This window comes from Micropterus dolomieu, linkage group LG07, assembly GCF_021292245.1.
Source record: "Micropterus dolomieu isolate WLL.071019.BEF.003 ecotype Adirondacks linkage group LG07, ASM2129224v1, whole genome shotgun sequence".
In the NCBI taxonomy this organism is placed as follows: domain Eukaryota; kingdom Metazoa; phylum Chordata; class Actinopteri; order Centrarchiformes; family Centrarchidae; genus Micropterus; species Micropterus dolomieu.
The window spans coordinates 26,887,908-26,914,365 of NC_060156.1; the positions used below are offsets into that span (position 1 = coordinate 26,887,908).

The window sequence follows — 26,458 nt, forward strand, 5'->3', positions numbered from 1 at the left end:
ACATCCCCAGTTTGCATTGCAGCGTGTCTGTACATTTTAAAAGCCCGAGCTGAAATGACTTGACGAGACCTGACAAAGCCCTCTCCAGAGGAGACAAAAGGCTCTCCAGAGGAGCTCTGCTCACAGTTCACAGGCTGAGCAGAGCTCCTCATGACCAGTAAACCGATCTTCATGTGTGAAATAAGCGGAGTTCCCCTTTTAAGCCTTCGCTTGTGGTAAGCAATTTTCTTTTCTGTGTTGGATTTTTCAAGGAGAGGGACCGTTATGCCTACAAAATCCACCTGCCAGAGACTGTGGAACAGCTGAGAAAGTTCAATTCCAGGAGGAAGCTCAAGGTTTGCATCTACACACACTGGGCTTGGGTGGTATCTACTTTTTCATACCTTCATACCTATCAGACATTTCACCAGGCTATCAGACACTATATGACAGTTTTTGTGTGTAAAAAAGCATGTAGCATGCATGACATCATCTAGCCTACAATGCTATGTGTCTAATATGCAGTTAGTCTCACTGGGTTTAATCCTTATGGCCTGTAGAATCTTGAACTGATAGGAAATAAGTAGGAAAGGTGAGCAGTGGAGGTCAGCAGGAAGTGTGCAGTGTAGATGAGTCTGTCAGTGAATGAAGGCGTTCACTAAAACACATCAGCTCAGTGCAGTCTCTGTGGTATTTTTCATGGTATTGAAAGTCATGCCGGCTAGATTTCTAAATACCCGGGTATTCTGTGATAACTTGATACCACCCAAGCCTAACACATGCTTGCTTTATAAAAAATGTCAACACTTGTCGAGAAACCATCACTGTGTGACAGATGGTGAGATAAATCTTCATAGTTCCACATGTTGATGCTTCTCTGCTGCTGTTGTTGTATTTTCAGGGGGCTGTCCTGGCTGCAGTTTCCAGCCACAAGTTTAATTCCTTCTACGGAGACCCCCCTGAGGAACTCCATGACTTCTCTGAAGACCCCACGTCCTCAGGTACACACAAGGACACCTCTGTCTTAATTTTAAAACCCCGTTTTTAAACAAAAACAGATGTTTAGATGAAGCCTCACTTTCATCATTGGGACACTTCCTTCCTCAGATTTCCTTCCTGTGGTGGGTTCTTCTTTTGTCTGCGCAGGCTGTTGTTACCGCAAGCTAACTCTGTTTTAGCTCCTCTCACACTTACCTCATGCAGAAATATGAACACTGGGATCTGCAGATTGTTTAGACATGCGCTTACTCTCCTCCTTATCTGATCATGAAGGTTAATAAACGCTGTAAAAGCAACACATGAAACTTCTGTTGATGTATGCTTGCAACCACTTTTTCATTTCCTCCTTCCAATAATATTCATATTATTATTATAAATATAATCTGCTTGTGTACAATTGCCTCCAGCTGTTTTTAACACCTGTGTTCACTTGCAAACTGTTGGTCTGTTTATTTGTTTGTCTGTTTCTATTAATGCTTCCCGCCTGTTAGGACTACTAGCAGCTGAACGTAGGTATCCCTGGGTTCTCTGTGTGTTGTGATGCTAGTTACTTGCCCTTAACTTGACCGACAGTTGTCTTTCAGTTTTTAGTAGCTTGCCTTTAATCTTCACATGCATAATAGGAACCACAGCGAGGCTAAATAAACAGTGTGTGGGTTGCAGGGGCTGTGTCTCAGGTGTTGGACAGTTTAGAGGAGATCCACGCCTTGACAGACTGCAGTGAAAAGGATCTAGATTTCCTTCACAGTGTTTTCCAGGACCAGCATCTGCACACACTGCTGGACGTAAGTGTCACACACAAACATATACACCAACACAAGTAAGCACACTGGAATATATCCACCTTTTTATGAGCCATTCATTTTTATTATGATGTTATTTAATCTACTTAAAATTAATCGAACACAATAATGTTCAGTTCATAAAAGCAGCAGGAAGTGCTGTGTTTCATGTTCCCAGTCGCAGCAACTGCAGTTTCTTTAAGAACCACTAAATGGGTCGCATACTCGAAATGGCATAGACTCGAAACTACACAATGTTCGTGTCCAGTGCAGTGAGCTGTGGTGCAAAAGTGAGAAGTTTCATGCAGTGAGGCGGTGAAACAAGGAGAGGAGTTGGTCATTTAGAAACTGATCTGTTGGGGTTACTTTTATCTATAACACAAAGTTCTGTGTATCTGCACACATTAACCTGCTGTGTCACAGCTCTCTGTGTTAATGGTTAATATGTGACTTCCTGGAAACGCGTTGGATAGTCACATAAAATAATAAGTGTTTCACTCGGTGTTAGCAGAAATGGTTTTGTTGCTGCATGTAAACATAACCAAATCAAACTAAATGTAGTCTTATTAAAGGGTATGTAGTGGCAGCCACTTGAGGGAATTTGACATCTTCTCCAACACTTAGTGGTGCAAAATATCTGGTCTGCCATGGCATGCGGTTAACACTTTAGTTTAATCAGATTGAAATGACAAACAAAACATTGTTGTTGCATGACCGATATAAAATGAGCTTGTACGTATGCAAAAACAATAAACAAGGTACTAATGGTGGCACATGACAAAATCCATCACGAATATACACACACATAGACGTAGGGATGGGTATCACTACTCGATACCTTTATGGTATCGACTGAAACAGCCCAGTGTCAGTAGAATCGAAACGTCTCCAGTCAAACCAGTACTTCAATCGATACTTTTTGTAACCACATCATGGCAATAAATGACTATTTGTATGGTTTTGCTTGCAGCCAAACCCGCAAGAAACACACGAAAGAAAGAGAAGAGCATGCCTTTTTCCCCCTTACGTGCCTGCACCATGAACTGTATAAAAAAAAGCTGCAGCGCCGAGTCCATGCTGATTTTAACAGCCGCTCACCTTCATCTGCGCTCTCAGGCGTGTTCGTCACTGTTTATCAAGTTTATCACCACAAGCTTGGCTTTCCGTTGGTTTCATCTTCTGGTATCATTTAACACTTCTCTGCACAGTTTTATTTGCTATTCACATCACTTGTCACTGATCGAAACGCGTTTGTGGCGCAGCAGCGATCAGCTGATTTTACTCAGAGCCTGCAGCTGCAGCTGCTTCAGGTGTAGTTGGTTACATCAGCTGGACGTGCAGCCTCTCTCTACCTCTGTCTGTGCGTCTTTAGTGTAGTTAAGTGACTTGTTTAAACAGACTGCTTTCTTGTTTTATACTTGTATCTGTCGTTTTTTGGAGGTTTGCGACTCACCAATAAAAGAAAAGGCAATCGCAGAGATCTTTCAATTCAGTTTGATCAAAAGTTAACAAAATAATTTCAGTTGTTTACTTTCAACATACGAATCAAAAAATTACCTTAAATTTGTTTCCTACAACTTATTTGGTCACTAAAATATTTCACTCCTCCTCTCAAATATAAAAAAATTGCAAGCTATAGTCATTCCCCATATAATAGCCCGTTTGGATGAACTAATTAGGATGAGGAGGATCTGATACAATTTCCAAATACTTTTATATAACAGTTATTTGAAACAAGAAAAAAATAAAATGGATAATCTTGCGTGTCCATAACAACAATAAAAATAATAATAGACTACCAAGGTATCAAACCCTATTGGTATCGGTATCACTTTAAGGGTACTGGTTTTGGTTCTGGTATCGTAAAATTTTAAACGATACCCAACCCTACATGTACTCATGCACAGTTGAAAAACTATGTAGCTTCCTCAGATCCTAATTCCCCACAGCTTTTCAAAATTGGCTACAACAGGGTAATTTCTGTATTTTTAAATGTGGACCTTATTCTCACACATGTTGGTGTTAAAATGATCAGTAGGTACAAAAAGTTTTGAATCCATGCAGTAGGTGCTTCAGCCAGCAGCTGAACTGGCTGCAGTGGCTGCAACGTATGCATTCGGGGTGAAAATTGCTTCTTTTTTGCCACCTACAGTTTTAGACTGGTATACCAGGTGTCTGACAGCATCATGGAGAGGATCCCAACAAAGGACTCCCAGTGTCACCCAAACTGAAGTCTCGCTCAAGCACTGTTCTCGCTCTGAAATCTCGTGAGAGAGGCGAGTTGTTGCAGGAAGACGACGGTGGAAACGAGGGAGAGGAGTTTGTTGAGGAGCTGCTAGCAAGATTTTATTTCCTAACGTTACTCCAACACAACAAACTCCTCTCTCCAACTCTGACTCTCGTTTCCACCGTTGTCTTCCTGCAACAACTGCCGCCTGAAGCCATCTTCTGCACGGGTTCAAAGGTTTTTGCCAAAATATGTGATATTAAGGCCAAGGTTAAAAAAACAGAAAATACCCATATATCTCTTAAGTACAATAAATTAAAATCAGCACAGATCTCTTCAAGCAAAACAACACGTGGTTGTCCAGTAAAAAGGCCCAAAACAGGCTTGCGGCCACACGTGTCCACGAGGCACCTGTGAACCCCCCCCCCCCCCCCCCCCCCCCCCCCCCCTTAAGGAGAAATATTAAACATGTTGAGCGCTTTTGGAAAGTGTCTAGCGAGATGAATATGGCCCCCAGGCCAGTAGTTTGAGCGTCCTTAAGAATAAACAGCGCTCTAAATAAGATGTACATAAGATTTTGTTTGTGAGAAACACAAGCGTTGAACTGGACTGACAGCAGGTCTCAGCAGCAGTCTGTTGACCTACAGCTCAACAACTGATTCACCACATCACAACCATATTGGGTAACACATCCCACTTCACCCAGCAGCCGGCGGTGAGGCTAGACGGCATTTTAGATTAACACACAGTTTGTCTGAAACTCTGAGAGCAGCGTTTTGTCTTTTTGTGTTGTTATTAGGCGTCTCGGTTTTCTGTTCCCTTAATCCACTGTGTTTACTCTGTCCTCTCTCTGTGTGTGCGTCTGTCTCTGGGTGTCAAACAGAAGATCTGTTGGCAGCACGTGAGAATTTACAAGAATGCGATCAACAATTGGGTAGTTTAAAGGCTAAGAACTCAGATCAGAATAGTGAATTCTGCATAACTGCTATTAACTTTGATGTGTGTTCATATTCAGCAATAGTCTGTTCTCTTTCTCTAAGGGGTTTGCATACTGTGTGTGTGTGTGTGTGTGTGTGTGTGTGTGTGTGTGTATATTATGTATGTATGTATGTATGTGTGTGTATATATATATAGAGAGAGAGAGAGAGAGAGAGAGAGAGAGAGAGAGATGTATCTCGTTACCATGGCACCTGTCAGCAGGTGGGATATATTTGATTGCAGGTGAACATTTTGTCCTCATGTTAGAAGCAGGAAAAATGGGCAAGCATGAGGATTTGAGCAACTTTGACAAAGGTCAAACTGTGATGGACGACTGGGTCAGAACAGCGCAAAACAGTCTGCAGAGGTCAGTACCTATCAGAAGTGGTCCAAGGAAGGAAAAGCTGTGAACCAGCGACAGGGTCATGGGCGGCCAAGGTTTACTGATACATGTGAGGAGCAAAGGCTGGCCCGTGTGGACCCAACAGACGGGCTGCTGTAGGTCAAACTGCTGAAAAAGTTCATGCTGGTTCTGATAAAAAGGTGTCAGAACACACAGCGGAGTCCATGCCTCGACGGGTCATGGCTGTTTTGGCGGGAAAAGAGAGACCTGGCTGATCAGCTGAAAATCTCAATGTGAAGGTGGAGTACTCGCTGGACTTAAATTACAGGGATGCGGCCCGCAAAGCAAATACAGGATTTTCCTTCTTCAGGTTTTGTCATTTACCCATTTTAATTTCTGTGTTAAAAATTTTTTGGTATCAAAAAAACAAGGGTTGTGCTATATAGAACTTATAATACTTAGTACTGATAAAACAGTACTCTGTGGTAAACAGCTGTGAAATACATCTTCATGATGTTCACACAGAGTTGAAACATCAGCTTCTCTGTTCATAACAGAGCTGTAGGCAGGGACGTCTGTTTCGGTATGAGCACTAGAAACAAATGATTGAATACCTTCCTGCTGTTTAATGGTGATTATTGAGATGTCACCGGTACATAAATTATTCATACAGGAGCTATAAGTAGTCGCAGCTGTGCGTAATGACAGCTGCTCTGGCAGCGTTGGAAAAGCTTTCTGAGCCTGGCTCTTGGCGCTGTGTCCAGTTGCACGTTTTGGTACCCGTTAGACCTGGGTTCAAATCAGGGTGGGGTGACTGCCCTCTCCCTTCGCTACATGTGTCACTTCAGTTGGTTGTGGCTGAATACTGCAAGTTTCAAAAGGAAACAAATCAGTTGGTGTGGAGTTAGAAAGAAGTGATATCCCTTGACCTCTTTAATCCCACTGCTCATCTCTGCTGCAGCCTCCAGGATACATTAGCCGCTACTAGCATAACACACGACAATAATCGTCGTCCACTGATAATAATCAGTGGAGTCCACATTGATCTTAAAAAAAAAAACAGAATGCCATGCCTACTCACAGTTGTATCACAAACCATCACAGAGGCCTTCTGAGTCATGAAGATCAAAACACAGACGTCTGTGAGCATCTCGGCACTGCGGCATAGCAGCGTATCTGGGGCAAGTGGTTAAAAGGGTGAGCGGTGGTTGAAGGAGGGGAGACAAACAGTGACTTTTCCCACCCTTCTGTTCAGAGCTGGCCCTGTGATTCAAACTCGTGATCTCGCAAACATAAGCTCATCTCACCATCGATACGCTGCTGCAGAGGCTCGCGTTGGTTTAATGACGAGGCCAAAACTTCTTCTTTAACAACTTCCGAGAAGCCAAATAGTTTTAAGAGGCTGAAATTAAAATGTTTGAGGGAGCTACCTGCACTTGGATAGAGTTAACCGAGCAAAAGTGACTCTAAAGAGAGATGTGTGCGTTATGCTAAAGGCTCTCCCAGTTGCTGGAGGCTGAATAGGTTGAAGTGGGTTGCAGGAGTATAGAGGATCTTGCGTGTGTGTGTGTGTGTGTGTGTGTGTGTGTGTGTGTGTGTGTCAGAGGGAGCCTGGGGCTGCAGATGTCTCCTTTTCAGCCTCAGTTTCACACCCCTGCCCTGCTCTAAGAGGAGGGGGAGTCAAAAAAGGACAGAAGAGTGCAGCCTCACATGAAACAATGGCTTCTTTTGTCAGGCCTCGGTGCCATTCACAACAAGCACGGCCTATATCACTATCTGTGCGGCTGCAAGTCACCTCCTCGGCGCCGAAACACACAGACGGAACCAGAAATCCTGCAGACACTGATCGGATGCGGTCTCCTTGCTCAGATAATTTCCGTCTCGTTTGCACTCTGTTGGCTGCGTTTTTCTGACAAACCACTTACGTCTTCAGGGTGAGTGTGTTTTAGTTCTGATGTGTTTGCAGGGAGAGCGTTTTGTCAAAAGATGCCTCATGCTAATTTGAAGTCATCCCAGCATCCCCCTGTGGTTGTATTTGGCGTTTGACTTGTATAATGAGGCGCATTAGTCAACTGCATTTGTATTTTTTCCCCCTCATGTGCTAGTTTCGGCAGCTCCTTACTCCCTTGCTTGCTAATAGAGGCATGGTAATAAGTTGCCCTTAAGGAAAATATGTCTGAATTTACTTGTCACTAATAGATAATTAGGATATCATACAGTTTCTCATCCTAAAATAGGAGCTGCTGCGTGCTTATGGCTGTCGGCACATACAGTCACAGCCTCAAAGGCGTGATGCTTGTGTCTGTCATATCTCTGTAAACTGCGCACCTGAATTGCTGTTCTGTGGTTCGCAGCACGTGAGGCTGACATTTCCTGCCTGTAAATATCTAAATGTTTTTCACAGCTTGTTCAGTCGTGGGCTGCTGAAGCTCATCTGTGATTTTAGTTCATTTTTAAATAAACACCCTCAGAGGTCAGTCCAGCTTTGTTTAACATGTAACAAAGGCAGAAAGATGTGGACAACTCCGCCCTTGAAAGCACAAGAAGAGTGCGGTAAATATGTATGTATGCTCAGTGGCTGCAGACAGCATGTGTGGCGGCACGTACCCGCTCACATTAGGTACGATTCAGGCCTGAGACCTTTGAGTTTATTTAATGACTGTGGTGAGTTTTAGACCTCTATAAACGCTTCTGTTTTCATCTGTGGCCTCTACCAGCATATCCGACCTAGATACTTTGAAGCAAACTGAACCCCTTCAGTGCTGAAAATCCACAGATCTTCTCTGTTCAAAACAACAAGGCACAAAATGATGATATAGATTTTTTAGGTTAATGTTGTTCTTTCTGCTGTTTGATTATTCCTCATATGCCCTGTGATGATGCCCAACACCATGTGTATTGCTGCTGCTGTTGTGAGAGGGATGAACAGAGGAGTGCTGGGTCCCCGGGTTGCATTGAACTGTCTGGTACAACAGCTCAGTTTTTCTGTGACTCTCCGTGTCAGCCTCTGACTGGGTTTCTGTGAGTGCACTGATTTATGCAGGATTTCCTACTCGCGCACTGTACAGATAGTCAAATACAACTTGCTCTTCCAACATCACATGTCTTTGAACGTGATAATAGTTGTTTTAGGTGACTACAGTCATCCGTATCTTTTGTTCAAATCTCCCCCTCTGCTTCGGTTTGGTACAGCTGCTGCCTTTGTTTAAACTGTGTTTCAGAACCTCTTCTGTCTCTTAAACACTCTCACACTCATCTCTGACTAGGCCCTTACAAGCCGTCTAGTCTAGTCAGCGCAGTTTATTAGTCAGCTGGGATTTTTGAGAAAACAGAGCTCTTGTGTCTGTCGCTCTTCAATCACAGAGATGAGAAAACAGTTTCTTTTTATTTAATACATGTAAAGGAAAAAAAGAACAAAAGAACATTTAAGGCAAATTAAACCAAACACAGAGAGAGAGAGGGCAGAGGACAAGTGCAATACATAAGGCTAACTGGGTTTTTTTTTAAACCACTTTTCATATGAAAAATAGCACAATATCTCTCCAAGCCCAAAGAGAGCATCTAAACTTCCAGTGATATATCCAACGAAGGTTAAAATGAAGGGCAACTGGACTCGGTTGAAGATACTGGAAGACGTTTCGTCCCTCATCCAAAGGAAACTCAGCTATTTAACCTCAGTGGGGTCGTTGGTCCGGGTCATCGATACCGCTGGTTCGTTAGTGTTCCTTGTTGCTGTGACAACAGTCGTTACAGTCGTTAAGACTACCTGTGGCCAAGACTGAACGACCATCGTTGGCATCTTCAACTGAGGCCAATAGGTTACGTTTGTTGAGTTTCCTGGAAAGTGATGAAAGGACAGCATTGTAAGTGGGGGATAAGTGGTGGTGTAGACCCCCTCCTCTGTTTAATGACGGCTTCTCCACCCTGGTGTAGATGCTTCCTTGACACCTCTTTCAAACCATCCATCTTCTCTGTCTAAAATGTGCACCTGGTGGTCCTCAAACGGTGGTCCTACACTCGTTTGTCGTTTATCCTTTGGATAAGGGACGAAACGTCTTCCAGTATCTTCAACCAAGTCCAGTTGCCCTTCATTTTAACCTTCGTTGGATAACTATGACCTGGATGACTGAGAATCTTCATAGACTTCCAGTGATATAAAAGAAGATGTAAGTGAGCTGCTTTGCCATATTTTTAGATTATTGATTTTATTCATCTTATTCTTTCAAGTTTGTTTAATAATAATATCAATGGTAACGATAACCTAATGATGGACCTGTTGGCCTCATACAGCAACAAAACTTTGGCCAACAGAATAAATAAATCGATCATCGACCATCTTTTGTTTTGTTTTAGCGCTGTCTTTATTTATCTGGTTAAATAAATGGTAGTGGGCAGCCAAGTATGTTGGTATATGGATGGACAATAATGTACATATTGGTCAGCTTTGCAAAAAAATAAAAATCTGGCCAAATTAACATTGTTTTTATTTTCGCAACAAGTCCTGTCTCTCCCTTGGGATACTAGGGAGGAACTTGTTCCAACTGTTGTACGTGCATGCAGCCTCATCTCTGCTAGGAACGCCTGCCATACGGCGCTGCACTTAATCACAAATGCCAGATCGTCCACCCATCATTGTAGTTTCCAATGGTAGAATGGCCTTCTCTATCTACACGTAGACCGTTACATTTGTTTCTTTTAATGTACAAGACAATCCTCTGCAAATTACACAGTTACCTTTGCAGCCTCCTAAACTTTCTCCTGAACTCCTAAAGTTAGGAAGAACTGCCTTTTCATATTGTGCACCGTCAACAAGGAAGTTCTTACAAAAGACTCTCTGGTTAGAGGTGCTGGTACCACTTAGGGAGTTTAATGCCGCATTCGAGACCGGTCGGAACTGGGATATTTATATAACTTCCGACTTCCAACCTCAATGCGTTCCAGGTGCATGGTGGTGCAGGACGCCAAAAGTGAACAAAAACCATGGCTGACCGTGACAAAGTAAAGACACAGTTGCACCCTCAGCAGTGCTTCAGGTGTTAATTAAAAGGATGGCAGTTTAACTGCAACAACTGACATAAATAGCCTATAGCCTACTTTACTAATTCTGTGTACCCCTACATCAGTTGGTAACCCTCAATTCAGTCAGTGTAGTAGGTTATACTTCCTAATATTTTGGCATTTTAACAATAACTTTTATGCAGAGAAGACTTCGAGATTCTTTACTGTAGCCAGCTTCCTAATAGGCCTAACATATTTCTACATCAATGTACATACAAAACAGGTATTGTATTATTTGTATTATTGTATTATTTTAATTTAAATACATGCAAATATACTTGTTGTTGCTTTTTAGTTTATGATTTACCATTTACAATGTGTGCATCCATGGGCGCTGACATTGTATTGTGACGTAATTCAGCTGCTACTCGTGAAGTCGGGGTACATATCTATTTTTTTTTTCTCCGAGTTCACAAGTAGGAAATCCGACTTCAGGTGGCGTTCCAGGGTAGTTTTTCTAGTTGGAGGTTGGAAATTTCCCAGTTCCAAGTTGCCTGGAACGCAGCATAAGTCCCTTGTTGCAGATGTCCTTAAGGGCGAGTGTAGACATTTCCCATAGGCTGGATTCTTTAAGATTATTTATTGGTGTCTTGGAAGATGTTTTGTAGTGTTTATATGTAGTGTCATAAATGCTGTTTTGCTGCCCTTCTTGGCGAAGTCTCCTTTGAAAAAGAGATTATATATATATATATATATATATATATATAATCTCTTTTTCCTGGTTAAATAAAAGTTAAAGAAATAAATAAAGTAGACTGATTTGTTCTTGGATCAGATTGTTCCTGATTTAAATCAAAATGTTGCCACTTTCTTCATTTAAAGTCCTTTTATGGCAGCTTGTAATATTTGAAAACTTTACCTCCTTTTGTTAAATGAATAAAACTATTGGGAAAAAAAGTATTTGGTTATTCATTTCAGAGCTCTGCCATTCTTAAATGTACTCATCCCTACATTTTACTGAGGCTTAAATTAAGCAGTACTCATGGAGAAGCGAGTTGTGATCAGCTTTATCTCATCTGACAAGATTGTTGATCAGCTGTTGAAGTCATTGATCATGTCAACCTCACTGTGCTTTGTGTTTCTCAGGTCACAGTCTCTGACTGATTGATTGACTTTTATTATTTTTTTATCTTTTGTTTCAGCTCTACGATAAGATCAACACCAAGTCATCCCCACAGATCAGAAACCCGCCCAGTGATGCTGTGCAGAGAGCCAAAGAGGTGAATAATCTTTCCACATTCACACTTACGCTCACGTATATCATATATGCTCGTGATGTTTGATCTTTTCTTCTTCATGTGAATGTGTGCCATAACAATGACGTTCGTACACTGTAAAGGTGACAGGCTCACTAGTCGCTGGCTTTTTCTTTGTACCCTTACTCTGTCTGTGCTCAGGCTATATTAATCCTCTTTCTCACTAAAGCTCTAACTCACCACTGCTCACCTACTCTGCTCACTTAAAGCAGTCGTTCTCAGTGTGTGTGGGGGGGAGGCGCACAACCACAGGTCCCGGGTGTCCTCTGCAAAATGGGGTTTACTTCAACTGTAATTTCATTTTAAAAAATGTATCAAAATTATTCTAATAATCAAAATATTTATCAAAGGTGGGGAATTCGAGTCTTTGGCCTAATATTTGCATTTTTGGATGAAAATCTGAAGGAAATCCCGTCATCACACTCCACTACCTAAAAGGGTAACTTCAGACCATATTTCCTAATCTTCTTGTGTCTGTGTGACTAATTAGGACAAAAAAAATAAAAATGTGTCCAGTGTCGAGGTTAAACAGGGCTGCAGCGTAATCCTTGCAGGCAATTGCGCCCCATCAAACTACCTCCACTACAGTGCTTGATTTTGTCACTGGCTCAGATTGTTATTATAAGTGTCTGACAACATTATGGAAAAGATCCCTACAGAGAGAGACCTTTTGTTAAAGAGCAAGATCCTTTCTGTTTAACCAGAAACAGTGCCAATATTGCTCTTGTCAAAGCCACCAAGTCCATTGATAAAAACAGTAATTTTACCTCGCAGAACACAGGAGGTGCTCGTCTACCACTGCCTCAGTTGATTAGTTATTGTGTGACTTTGTTGTTTTAAAGTCACACTATAACAAAAACTAACCCATCGAGGCAGCAAAAGTAAAAGTACTCAGTGCAGAAAAATGGACCTTATGAGTGTTGTACTATTGTATATTATATTATTGGATTAACAGTTTTGATGCATTCATGTGGAAGTTCATTGTTTTTAGCTGGTTATAGGTGGAGCAGAACTATTATACATTATAATGTCTTAAAATGTGAAGCCGTCGTGTAAATGTAGTGAAGTAAAATAGGGAAATACTCAAACACAGAGGAGGCACCTTAAATGTGTACTTCGTATATATATATTTACAAGTTCACTGTGATGTGTTTGGAGGGAAACTAGAGCACCTGGAGGAAGGAACCAGGCAAACATAAACTCCACAAACACCTTCTTGATTTCAGGCGAAGGGCTAACCCCTGTTTGGTTTACATCTACACTGAGATTATATTGACTCTGGAAAAATAAGAGAGATTGAATTATTCAATTATTTATGTTCAGTTACTGAGTCCCCTGAACGCTTTCTCTCCAACTCCAGTGACCTCTGGAGGTTTGTTTGTTCATGATCCACCACCCCGTGACTCAGCAGGCCCAGTTGGAGCAGCTGGCCCACTGGCCTGTTCACACAGATCAGATTCTGTGTTCAACCAGCAGTGTATTTGTGCTCTATTAGCACTCTATTAGTTTTGCTTTCTTACAGAGAGTTGCAATATGGTCTCCAGGGTCTGGCCCTGGCGATGAAGCATTCAAATACAGACTGTTAGTTTGGGCTGATGTGTTTACCTGTCGGCGTACTGGGTGCAGACTGGAACTCATGCTTAACAAGGAGCGTGAAAGACGATGGAGTGTGTGAAGGAAATCAGTGGTGTGCATTGTGAGTGCAAGTGCTGCCGTGTTTACGCTGTGTGCTTTGTTGAGGGAGCAATTAAAAAGTCTGAGCGGCGAGGGGGGAGTGGGCGAGGGCTGGCGTCTTAAATCCCAGCGCTGTTAAAACAGGGAAAGCTATTTAAGGGGAGCAGAGATCTGTTTTATGTGGCTTTGGTTCATGTCAAAGAGAGCTGGCTAATTAACACAGCTCTGGTACACTGTGTCCGAGAAGTTTAAGCTTATAGAGGCTGCTTCACATTTTCCTACTTAAATCAGTCTCGACGGATCAAGAGTTGTGGATGGAGCCACAACAGATGCAACACTGTCTGTGTGGGAGAGAAACCGCATTTTAGTTGCTGACTGTGTTTATATCTCGTGTCTTTTTATTAGTTTTATGACCACAGAGAGAGAACCGAGCCTTCCAAGCACACTGAACTCTGCGTTTAACCAGGCTACTGTATTTTTTTAAGCATCTCAGAGTAGAAAGTTTGTCCTGACCAGCTAATTGTTGTCATTGCACCTTAAAGCCGGGATTACATCTTAAAACAATAGTCAGGTGCTTATATGAACATTTTAAACAGGCTTAGTTTGCTGTAATCACACTGCCCAAAATCCACAGTTCCAAAAATATTCTCAGAAGTTTATCTGAAGCTTAAATCAGCCACCGTGTTAGAAAAATCACACGGTTATCTTCCGAAGTTACAGTCCTTACTATCCTTCCACCGCAGTCCAAAAAGGAGACACTGAAACACAAAGAGCAAAGTTTGTACTGAAAACACTGTAACCTTGGAAGAAACCATTGATTTGGCTAACCATTGATTAAAATCAAAAACTATTCATTCGGCTATTCAACAAGTGCTTGATGAGGCCTACAAGTGAGCTCGCCACAGTTACAAAACCACAGAGACGTTTCCAGATTTAAAAACTCTTGTGTGAATTCGTCTGGCAAAGGCTTGAATGTAACAGAGATTTATATGTAAAAGTACGGGTTTCTTGGCTTCCTTGCATCTGTCTGTGTCCCTGCAGCTCACATAATAAACTTTCTCTAGATAAAGACCCATTACAGGTAAATACATTCTTCAGTGTCAGAATGTAATTGGTTGTGGATGTATGTTCCAGAGACAAAACAATCCAGGCCCACAGTCTCACAGACCCACTTGTATCATGACGTTAGAATTACAGCTGAGCCAAAGCTTCACCTGCAGTAAATTACTACATGTCTTGTGGTTTAAAGCATGTTTATATTTAATCTATAGTCCCACTAATGAGGAACCTGGACCGAATGCAACAGGTGTGTCTTTTGTTCCTGCGTCAAATCATCTCAAACCCTCAAAAAATAAGAAGTCAGAAAAGTTTCATAAATGCTTCTCAGGCGTGTGTACATTTTAGTCCTAGAATCAAAAAGAAAGGTGAGTCTGAAATGTGTTGATCGTGCCGCCACATTTTCTGCGTTGGACCGTTACCCGACTGTGTTTTTTAAATTGTAGTCCAGGTAAACTTTCAGTAAGGGAAGACTGGCCGACGACTGCTTACATACAGTTTCACCTCAAATGATCTCATCATGTAATCCTGGTTGTGCCTTTAGGGACCTCCTCCTCCTCTGCTTTACCTTTGTCTCTGCCGATTCCCCTCTGGCTGACACTGAAATGCTTTGAACCAATCAGACTGCAGCTTCCGATGGACTCTTGTGGGTTTCAGGGCCCAACAGAACAGCAATAAGGTGCTTCAAACTTCCACAAAGCTTTGTTCTGACTGCACTAATACACCTTTTTTTTACCTCCAGACTAAGTTCTGTTAGTCTCAAAACTAAGTAACCTGCTTTGGCTGTAGATACTAATCCCTAATTCACAGCCCAAATCAAACTGGCTGGCACTGAATAAAGTCAGGGGTGGAGTCTCACCTTCCCCTGACCGCTGAACTTTCGCCTGTGAGCTCTCTAAAAAAGGACAGTGGACAGCTTGTATAACCTTCTCCCTGTGTCTTCCCTCCACTTAAGAGTTCAACCCAAGACGAAGCAAGTGGCGCTTTGAAACATCTGGAATATGTAAGCCCCGAGACCTCAACACACACTGCCACGTTAACACTGCTAATGAGTGGAGCATGAGGCAGAGCTGGAGGAGGTTTAGACTGAGGGGGAGTGAAAATCGAGATAATATCTATGCAATGTAGCAGCTTCCTGTTCCTGTGTGATCTACTGCTGCGTCTCAACAGGAAAAAAAAATTTTGTATGTAGATAAATAAACTTCCTCAGGTCCACATAAATGTCAAGACATCCACACAAACAATAAGAATGAAAGAACAAAAGTAATGACACAATAACTCATAAACCTAGATGCTGTTGCTCTACATAATATTATCATCTCTTAGAGAACGGAAATGAAGCACAAATAAAAGCAGGATAAAGAGCTGTAACCCTCAAAATCACATCTATAGGAGAGCAAACAGCTGCATTATATTTACATTTTATTAAAGCTTAAAACTTTCTCCATATTGAACCAGTTCTACATGGGGCCAATAAAAAGGACCCTCAGATGTAAAGAGAACAGGTTTCTATAACATGCCTCTGGACATTTAGTGATGATGATATTCTGTATTTACATTTTGGGCATTTAGCAGACGCTTTTGCCCAAAGCGACTTACAAGGCAGTGGTGGGTGAAGGATGGAGGCTTTGCAGAGTCCAGGTGAACTCTGAACAAGTGAGTCTGGAGTGTCTGGCGGAAGGGATCCAGTGGAGGTCATGGAAGAGGGGGGTTGGTGGGGAACACACAAGCGAGCTGCTTTGCTCCGACGGTACCATACTGAACAATAGTCTGCGTTTGAACAGGAAGATTCATCCGACATGCAACTCTGTATTATGTGTGTGTTCAATCAGGTAGTCTGATTGAGATCAGAGCCATCACAGAAGTCACTAAATAGATTTAAAGGTTCAGTGTGTAATCTGTTGACAGAAATGCAATATAATATCCACAGCTATGTTTTCAGTGGTGTATAAAGACCTTACATAATGAACCGTTGCCTGTGGGATGAGACATTCAAGTTTTAAACCCTTTTGTAATTACTTCCATTTATAAGGTGAAAACTGACCGGGCATTTACCCGAGGTGTAACTAGAGTTAAAGAGGCCTGAGATCTGCTCTAGCGAGCTGTGGGTTTAAATGTGAGAAGAGAAGTGATAAACTGACACCTTCTATAGATAACGATGATAAACTGTAGTTCTCTTGTTGTTGTTGCTGCTCGTGACGACTAGCTGACTGTTTCATATACAGTAGTTTGCAGCGATGAGGACAAAATGTATTTCCGTGCCAGTGGTTGCTGGCTCTGTAGCGTAACAACTAAATCTGATTAATAGACTTTAGAGATACCTGAATGTACACACACTCAAACTACACACCCGTCAGATTGACATGCACACTTAAGTGCATCATAACTCCACATTTTCAGGTTTCAGTGGTACTCGCACACACACGCCCCCTCAGAGGCCTCACCTCTACAATGCCACATTCACCAGTCAGGCGCAACATAACTGGAGCTGACATCAAACCAAGTCAAAAGGGCAGGAGGAGGGGCAAAGCCTTGACTCGCTGAGTGGCGTCCAGAGTTGGTCTCACATTGTGCTGTGGAGCTGTAGGAGGTGGTGTGAGGGGAGGTTTGAGGGGGACTGTGTGAGGTTGTTGGGTCGCTCTCCATACGCCGTCCGAGGTGCAGCAGGTACAGCAGAGCGCTTGGGTTTTTTACCCGTGCAGCAGGTACAGCAGAGCGCTTGGGTTTTTTAATCGTGTGTGCGCGATTTGGGGCGTAAAGAAGAAGAACTGTGGCTTAAAACAACAAACTCATGTGATGCCTTTTCCTCTCTCTACATCTTCAGGTACTGGAAGAGATCTCCTGCTACCCAGAGAACCACGAAGCTAAAGAACTCAGGCGGATACTGACGCAGCCACATTTCATGGTGAGTCAAAAAATATCCGTCACCCCTTTCAGGCCTGTGCGGGAGGCCTCCTAACAAACATTCAGGGACTGCTGACGATGCCGGCTGGAGGAAGCATGAATCCCTGTGTCTCTGTTGGTCAGACGCTGCAGGCTTCAGTAGCCAGCGGCTATATTCTGCTGCTTTTAAGATGCTGTAACTTCTTCTGCCATCGCTCTGCGTGAGGTTAGGAAGCGCTGAAAAGAGAGACATAGGTGTGAGTCAGAGGCACCGCTTTTCAGCTTTAGTTTCTACAGGCGGTAAAGTGCTTTCAGCTTCTTTCACTTAACCCAAAGACACATTAATATGGCGAACAGATACACAAGGTCACATGTTTGACATTTGAATGTAGCTGTTGAACTGAAGTGCCTCTTCACACTTCAACACAATGTTTAAAAGTAGTTCTGCAGGAATAGATGTGCATTTAAACTGTCTGGGTCTGAGCAGCAAGGGTTAATCCATTCGAGGGAAAAAAACTGTAGGGCTGTCAGCAGCCTCCCCAGCTTAATCCTATCACATTAATGCATCTCTGATCAGTGGCCTGCTCAATATCTAACAGACAGACCAGCCGAGAGGGGAGGGGGTGTGATGCAGGGGAGGGGGAACATAAAAAAGAAGTAGACAGAGAAGAGAAGACGATATCAAAATGAAATGATAAGGAGGGAGAAGAGATCAGTAATCAAGATGATCGGAAGGTGAGGGTCCAGACTGTGAGGTCAGAGAGGAAGGGGAGGTTTGAATGGAGGTCAATAAGGCGTGTCTGATGCAATGTGCTGTGTCGGGTCAGAGGCTCCCTCATAGAGCTACAGGAGCGTAAAGTTACGAAGGGAGGGAGGGAGAAAAAGAGGCACCATCATGTTTTTACATCATGTTCTACATTCCAGCGAGTTCAAGTGAGAGCAGACGACACCGGGGCGAGCCGTGTGAAGAGTGTATGAGTGGATCTGAATAGTTTTAAGGAACAAGTGTCCTCTCAGTCCTCCTCCTTGTTCAACTCTTTGGGAAATACAGTTGTTTCCCTTTCTTTCTGAGACTGAGATGAGAAGGTCAGTACCAGTCGTATGTCTGTGTGTTATGTGCAGAGGTAAAGCCGAGAGGCTCTTTCCAATGCCTTAAAAAAATCCACCTATCAGCACCTTTAAAGTTCCCTATCTAACATGATAATAATAATAATCTTTATTTGTAGAGCACTTTTCAACAACAACTTACAAAGTGCTTCAACAAGTGCAAAGACAATAAAACACATACACGATAAGTATAAGTAAATATAAAATTAGGGCTGACTCCAAACAGTCGAAGCTTCGATGCTTCAGTGGGCGGAGCCTGAGTCGACTGTCAATCTCACAGTCGAAGCATCGCAGCGAAACGAGGATCACGCCATTTTGACGACATGGGGGCGCTCAACATCTGATTTTACATAGAACTACCAGTTTTCTCCCAATAAGTTAATATCTAGCCTATTACAATATACATTTCAATGTTTAATGCTGTAAATAAACATGTAAATAGAAAAAAACTTCCAATAAATGTTTTTGAAGTGTGTGAATAAATCCAAAATTGTAATATAATTGTAATGAAGCTAAAACAGGGGTGATGTGGTCATATTTTCTTTGTTCTGGTTAAAAGCCTGGCAGCTGAGTTCTGGACACTCTGGAGTCGATCAATATATTTTTGGGTTAAACGGGTGAAAAGGCTGTTGCAATAATCCAGGCGTGATGAGATGAAGGCGTGTAAAATGGTCTCAGTGTCCTTAAAAGTTAACATAGATCATATTTTTGATATATTTCTAAGCTGGTAAAAACATGATTGCTCATGATGTGTCTTGTTTGTTTAATTCAAACAAAAACCAAAGTGTGAAAAAGAAAAGTTGTGGTTTTTAGTCGGTTATGTGTCTCTTTCTTGGCCGGGTGCGATGAGTCTTTGCAGGCAGCTAAGCTAAACTAAACTTCCTCTCACACCCAAAAGACTCAAACCTGAGGAAAGACTGGAAACAGCTGGGTTGGCGCTGTTTAAATGTCACGCCTGTCAGCGCCTCTGAAGTTCAGTAATTAACATGTTATGTGTCTTTTGTTTAATTTGTCAAAAGAAACAGCAGTTTAAGGAGTTAAATGCAGTAACCATTCGTCCATCACTGCGGTGCAAAGTGTTTTTTGTAACTTTGCCCCCAACTAAAGACTGTTGTAATTGACAAGTAGTCACACGTTTATGAGATTAATGTAATTATTTAAATATTTAGCCTGTGAAATATACATTATACAAGCAGCGAGCTGCCTAGTAACAACAAGCGTTTGTTATTCTGAATGTCGGAACAACGTCCAAAGTACAACTGAAACCTCCTGCAGCAGTTTATGTCACCTCACAGCTTCACTATTTAAAACAAAAACTGTACAGTGACCTTTGATGTGACCTTTTCCTTTCTCCAGCGATAGTAAGGGCATGATCCATGGGGTTTAACGTCACCTTATCTTTCTTTTGAATACCCCTGATGTCAACAGGAAGATCTTTCTCGCCTATGGTTTCTTGTGCCGCTTTCACTCATATTTAAGCACATCCACATGCAATGAAAGGATTAGTTAACCCCTTAACCCTGTCCTCATTAGATCACATACACACACACACACACACAACCATAACTTCCTCTGTCTGAGAACAGGAAGTTTCTTTTGCGTGTGATGCAGTTTGACATGGAAGTTACTGCCTTCATGCCGCTGCCTCTCTGATCTGCTCTACTTCCTCGTGCGTGCGTGTGTTGGTGTGTGTGTGTGTGTGTGTGTGTTGGTGTGTGTGTTGGTGTGATGCTGAGGGAAGACTGTGACAGGTTTGCCTTTTGTTGCGGTTTGATTGCTGTCTTCTGAAGTTCAGAGCGGTTTGTTAAAGTGCCACTCAAGGCCTTCTGCGGCTGTCAGAAGAGTAGAGTCGAACGCTTGGTGGCCGTGAGGCACCAGCGGGCTCTGCAGCTACACCAGGCACGATGCTTTATATCAGACAGAGGGGGCTGAAAACTAAAAGACATTCATGGAAGAGGGGGGATTACCTTAAACTACAGAATGGAGAGTAAGAGGAAGTCGTGATGTAAATCCCTCCTGCTCCTTAGTGGTCTGAATGAAGTCTAAGGAGCGCTTCCTGACTGCCATAAAATACTGAATTTACAATACTCTTTGGCTTTGTCTGTCTGTGTGGTATTTTCATGCACGGTGCCCAGGTAGGAGGATAGGAGCAAACAGGTGGGAGGTTCAACCAAATGAGGCAGCACAAGTTTTATCGCTGGACTACTCGCTTGAGTACACAACCGGCTTTACTACAGCGGTGTGAACCCAAAATAAACATTTTGCTGCGATTTATTGGCAATAAGCGGATCAAAATGATATAACAGAAATAACTACATCATGATGCAGATTTGCTAAAACATACAGTATGACTTCATGTTTTTTCAGGGTTGTCAGCAAGATGACAAGCACTCAACTGTTAAAATGCCTGTTTTCTGAATGGAGTTTGGATCGACCAGGGCTATGCTATGCTAACTTGTTTCATAGAATACTTACCAGGCAGTTCCACTTCTTCTTTCACTTTTCACCAAGTAATCTGCCATTTTGTCTGGTTTCTGTGTAAATGTAAAGTACTATCACAGAGCTCTGGGAGCCCACAGACTTTGCACTGAGAACCAGACGTCTCAGAACCGCATCTGTTGCTCGTGCAGCGTCGGTCTGCTGATTTTGTCAGCAGAGTAACTGAATCACTTAGAGCAAAGTACTCTCCAGCTAGTAGAAACGTTTAAATCAGCATCAAAGATAACGTCTAATGCGAATGAAACAGTCTGCAGTGATCTATAAATGAATATTACACTATCTGTTGACAGCTGCTTTATACTGAAAACCTCCTTCAGCTCATGAAATCCCTGCAGCCATCCGACGGCAGCAGGACACATGTTGAAAAATCTGCTACAAGAAGTGCAGCGTCAGCATTTTCTTGGATTTCTCACCTCACACTGCAGCCAAGGTCCCCGCTTATTTAACGTAACTGTTTTGGCCGTGCACCTTCTCTGGTGTTTGTTTCCACATAAAGTCTGAGCCAGGCCTCGCTCTAACACTGTGCTTGCATTTGTGTCCACAGGCGCTGTTGCAGGCCCACGACGTGGTGGCCCACGAGGTTTACAGCGACGAGGCTCTGAGGGTGACCCCTCCACCCACCTCGCCCTACCTGAACGGAGAATCCCCGGAGAGCGCCAACGGAGACATGGACCTGGAGAACGTCACCAGAGTCCGCCTGGTCCAGTTCCAGAAGAACACAGACGAGCCGATGGTACACAGCTCAACATATTTACTGTACTCAGGCACACATTTGGAATGAGATGACACCAGAGCTGTTTGCTAAGACCTTATGCACTGTATCATCCGCCATGTGTTTGTGTTCATTCATGCAGGGTATCACGCTGAAGATGAACGACTCAAACCACTGCATCGTTGCAAGGATAATGCACGGGGGAATGATCCACAGACAAGGTATACTTTCTCCATCTCACCACTGACATTCATGCCTACACACTGATGAAGGGCATTTTGATTTCTTCCCAGAGGCTGTATGACTCAAGTCCTTCACCGACTGATCACCAAACCGAATGTGGACAGAGAGCCGTGCCTCACATGATTTGTAAAATAGTCAAATTTGGCTCCACAGAAGAAAAGCAGTCTGGCTGTGTCAATATTTAATTTAATTAAAAATTTAGGGTTTAGTTTGCATAAAATATCATGTTATTAATGTAAATCTACAGGAAGGAGTTTCTTCTGCTAGTCTTCTAAATGGACATTATACTAAAATGTAACTCCTCCTCCGTCTTCACTTACACCTGGTGCACTCTAGAGGATTTTCAAATCTTAACTGATTTTAAAAATGTAGGACGCCACAGACATAATGACAGATTTAACTGATTCCAGGCGCAGGACCACACACTTGCTGTTTATACGAAAAGGTTTCAGAACGGCGGTTCGGAGGATCCATCATGACTTCAGACATAAACAAACATGGAGGCAGACTGTCAAAAAAGGAGAGAATCAAACTGTGGATGCGCTCGAGGTTGAGGAGAGGGAATCGGCATGGTTTATACATTTTATTGCACGAGCAAATACACAGCACGCTTCCCGGTCAGCTCTCGGGACCCAAATTCGGCCCATTTATCCTCTAGTGTGCAGTTAGCATTTAAGAGAAGACCAAACAAACAGGGTGATAAGTGTGTGCAGAAATCCATTCTAGCAGACATTTCAACAGCTGCTCTTGTGGCTGAAGGGAACACTTTGTCTGTTGTTTTTATTGTGACTGTTTAATTAATCCCCACTTGATTTATCATGCGGACTCCTTGGAAAACCAGCTCTATTACAAAGGAAGATTCTCTCCACTACAGTTGCGACAGAGGCTGGTGAAATACAGAGTGACTCAGTAACGAGGACAAAGGTCTGATTACACATCTTTCTCTTTCTGGTTTCCACTCAGGGACGCTGCACGTAGGAGATGAGATCAGGGAGATCAACAGCATCAGTGTGGCCAACCAGACGGTTGAGCAGCTGCAGAAGATGCTGGTGAGTGTGTTGGTACATGCTTAAGTGTATCTCTACATCACTGTGTTCATCAGCAAAATTTCGCAGGCTGATCTGAAGGTTAAGGTTAATTCACAATCTTTGTGTGTTTGTTCACAGAGAGAGATGCGAGGCAGCATCACCTTCAAAATAGTGCCGAGTTATCGGACCCAGGGCTCTTCGTGTGAGGTAACACCACCTCTTCTTCCTCTTCCTCCCCTCTTCACTGCTGATTGTGAGCTCCTGATCTGGTTACTAACTGCTCGCCTGGTTACTGAGCGTGTGTGTGTGTGTGTGTGTGTGTGCGCGTGCGTGCGTGCGTGTAACCCAAGTATGTTGTGTGAGTGCGTTGGTGTGGGTTGTGCGTGTGTTTTGCTGTGTTTTGCTTGGGCTGGGTCTGATATATTCAGCACACCAATTTCACAACCAAGATACCGGAACCACAACCCCCCCCCCCACCCCCCACCCCTCTCTCTCTCCCAGGGAATGAGCCACACCTCTTTGTGTGATCCCGTCCTGCCTGCAGACCAACCGCCACCATGGCATACACACTCACACACTCCAGGGGTGGACAAAATAACAGAAACACCTATTTATTCATTTTATTCATTTATGTACTTTCAGGGACACAGTGCACATTAATCACTGTACATTGCCAGTGTTAGCCAAAAGGCTCATCTTCAACTGTTTAAATAGCCATTTAAACAACCAGAAAACACACAACAGGAGAAATCAAAACATGATGCAGTTGAACAGGATAAAAACCTTAGAGGAGTAAGGCAGCATCATGCAAAGTAGGACATGGGCAATGCAGGAGATTGATATACTGTAAATCAACATTATGAAAGGCACCAGGCTTGGAAATTCATTATTTTAGGGGCAAGGCCACATGGCCTTTGGTGTTGTCAATTTTTGAGGGCACAAATGCCAAATGCTATCAAATAAAACAATGATTTTAAGTGCACAGAAATTATAAATTTAACTTTAGAGGTTTTTCCTAATTTGTTAGTGCTTGTTAAAAATCGTTATCATTCATCAGGGACGCTGGAAGTCAGAAACAGTTGGCGCTGCTGACAGGAGTCTATATAATGACGTACAGTAACAACAACTTGAGAATATTTTACACTACTGTAGACAGCAAGCTTAAACACCAACATACTGTATTTCTAAACAGCAGCAACACAGTTAACAACAGGAACTAATGCATGAGAGCTGCAGGAGATGAAGAGAGAGAGGTGTGACCCACAACCAGGTCATTGTAGATTAATGCAGTGAGGATTCACAGAGGATTCAGCGTCTGTCATTGTTAACTGAGACTCCAGTCTGAGCGTGGGTTAGAGACTATAAACCACAGAGCTGCAGAGGAACATTAGAGAAAGTTTTTATATCACCTCGACACTTCTTTCCATATCCTCACTGCGCTGCATTATCAGAATCTACAATGACCTGGTTGTGGGTCACACCTCTCCCTCTTCATCTCCTGCAGCTCTCATGCATTAGTTCCTGTTGTTAACTGTGTTGCTGCTGTTTAGAAATACAGAATGTTGGTGTTTAAGTTTGCTGTCCACTGTAGTGTAAAATATTCTCAAATTGTTGTTACTGTACGTCATTATATAGACTCCTGTCAGCACCCCCACCTGTGACTGATTTCCAGCGTCCCTGATGAATGGTTACGATTTTTGACAAGCTCTCTCACTCGTCCATATGAGCTCTCTCGACTATATGAAAAGTTAAACATGTTGTTAAATAGCCAGGCAAACCCAAACCCTGCTTATGTTATCTCTGTTGTCTCACGGCTTCAGCTGCAGAACTGTGACTAATAGTTCAGGATCTCCATGAGGAGGATGTGGGCTGGTGCGTAATCAAAGTTGGCCGACAACACGTCTCTCTTGTTTGGGCTTCTTTCTGCCCTGAAAGACACAACGTGATATTTGCTTCACGCCACCTCAGAAATAACCATCAAGTTAATGCCACACTAATCAATACTGTCATAATAACGGAGGATCAAATTACCATGTGTGATGTCAAAGGGGTCGCTCACATTTATTTTATCACCTGCAGCTTCCCTGAGATCTTTTTAGTGTTTTGACTCATTGTTTTGGTTCAGTCAAACACACAAAAACATTTTATACATCTCTCTCTCTCTCATTTCTTCTCATTTCTCCACAACACAGACTCACACTTCCCCCACAACACTTGCTCCAAACCAACTTCTGCTTCTTCTGCTTCATACTGAGCTTGACACTATTTACTGCAGGGCTTTTGGTTTGTAAGGTATTTGTTATTTTGTCCACCCCATTTAAAAAGCTGTTGACGCACAGACACCACTCAGTTGCACACAGAGAGGGCGAAGACGCACATGTTTTACAAAAACTCTGACACCTTCTCCTCCAAACACACGGATAAACATGGACCAAAAGACTTGAAATGCAGTCGTAAAATGGCTCCTGAGCCCTGAGTTTTGACTGACAGGAGAGCCGACTGTGCTTACTCGCATCCTGCATGCATTTTGAAAAGTGATGGTAGAAAATTCAGTAGATGAAGAAGAGGAGAAACTTAATGGAGGATGGGAAAGGGAATGTAAGCCATTAACCTTATATTAAATAGTTAATTTTAAATGTAGGCTCTTTATATAAAAATGTCTCTGATCACTGCAGATTTTCACTATTTTAAATGGGTACATAAATCAATATTGTTTCAAACAAGGAGCTTTCCAGTGGAGGGAAAGTACAGACTAAAAACAAAATATAGAGTACTGTAAGTACCGCAACATGAAATTTATAGAAACCAACAATTCAGACACAAAGACATCAGTTTACCAAATTTAAATAGAAGGAAGGAGCAGTAAATGGAAAGCTTTATTGCGCCTTGTTGTGGACTCTGGAACAACTAAAAGGGCTAAACCAGCAGATCTTAGAGGCTTTTTGGGACAGACGTGCATTTACTCATGTAATCTGGCACCTGGCCAAATAAAACCCTTGTGTGTAATTTTAAAATGGACTGAAAAAGACCAGTGCAGTGGTTTTTGTGGTTGTCTTTATGTAGGCGACAGAGTCAGCGACAGCTCGGCTGCAAACCACAGCTTTGTTTTCTGCCATTTTCAGCTGAAGGACGAACCAAATATAGATCCATAAATTACAAACTTAAGAGAATTTTGAGTGATCAGTTTATACATCAAGCTGATTTGTCATTTTGCTTTATTAATTTTAGCTCCTTTTACTCATTTCTTTACTTTTATAATATTAGAGTGCATTGCTAAATATTTTCAGTTGCCATCTTCCCTTCTCCATTTTCACTTGCTTATCATAGTTTCTTTTGTTAAATCATTAAATTTGAGATTAAGCATGCATTCAATCCTAATTTCAGCTCTCTTGGTCCTCCAGCACACCCTGGCTGCTCTGTGAGGGATTTAGTCAGTGGCTTTGGTCTGTGGCAGTCTGTGTTAGGGATGACCTCATGGTCTCGATCTGAAGTTCATCTGCCGCCCCCCTGTGGTGACGTAAGGACGTGCAGGCTACAGGGCTGGTGATGATGCTGTCTCTCATGTCTTGCTGACCCATTTCACTACATCAGCGCTGTAGTGGGTCTCCATCGCCTCGGGTCGCTGCCCAGAAGA

The 26,458-nt window shown here is 42.6% G+C and overlaps 1 protein-coding gene across 7 annotated transcripts in view; it reads left to right on the plus strand.

Annotated features, from left to right (window-relative positions):
- Positions 1-26,458, plus strand: part of caska (calcium/calmodulin-dependent serine protein kinase a) — a 59,691-nt gene that overhangs the window by 17,444 nt on the left and 15,789 nt on the right. For 4 of the 7 annotated variants that reach the window (XM_046053406.1, XM_046053409.1, XM_046053408.1 and 1 more), the window contains exons 5-14: positions 252-335; positions 881-980; positions 1,642-1,763; positions 11,509-11,586; positions 15,308-15,355; positions 17,177-17,257; positions 21,386-21,574; positions 21,696-21,774; positions 22,760-22,845; positions 22,963-23,031. In XM_046053406.1, the coding sequence (XP_045909362.1) occupies positions 252-335; positions 881-980; positions 1,642-1,763; positions 11,509-11,586; positions 15,308-15,355; positions 17,177-17,257; positions 21,386-21,574; positions 21,696-21,774; positions 22,760-22,845; positions 22,963-23,031 (936 nt within the window). The remainder of the gene's footprint in view (positions 1-251; positions 336-880; positions 981-1,641; positions 1,764-11,508; positions 11,587-15,307; positions 15,356-17,176; positions 17,258-21,385; positions 21,575-21,695; positions 21,775-22,759; positions 22,846-22,962; positions 23,032-26,458) is intronic. The other 3 variants (XM_046053407.1, XM_046053412.1, XM_046053410.1) reach the window with 1 other exon arrangement.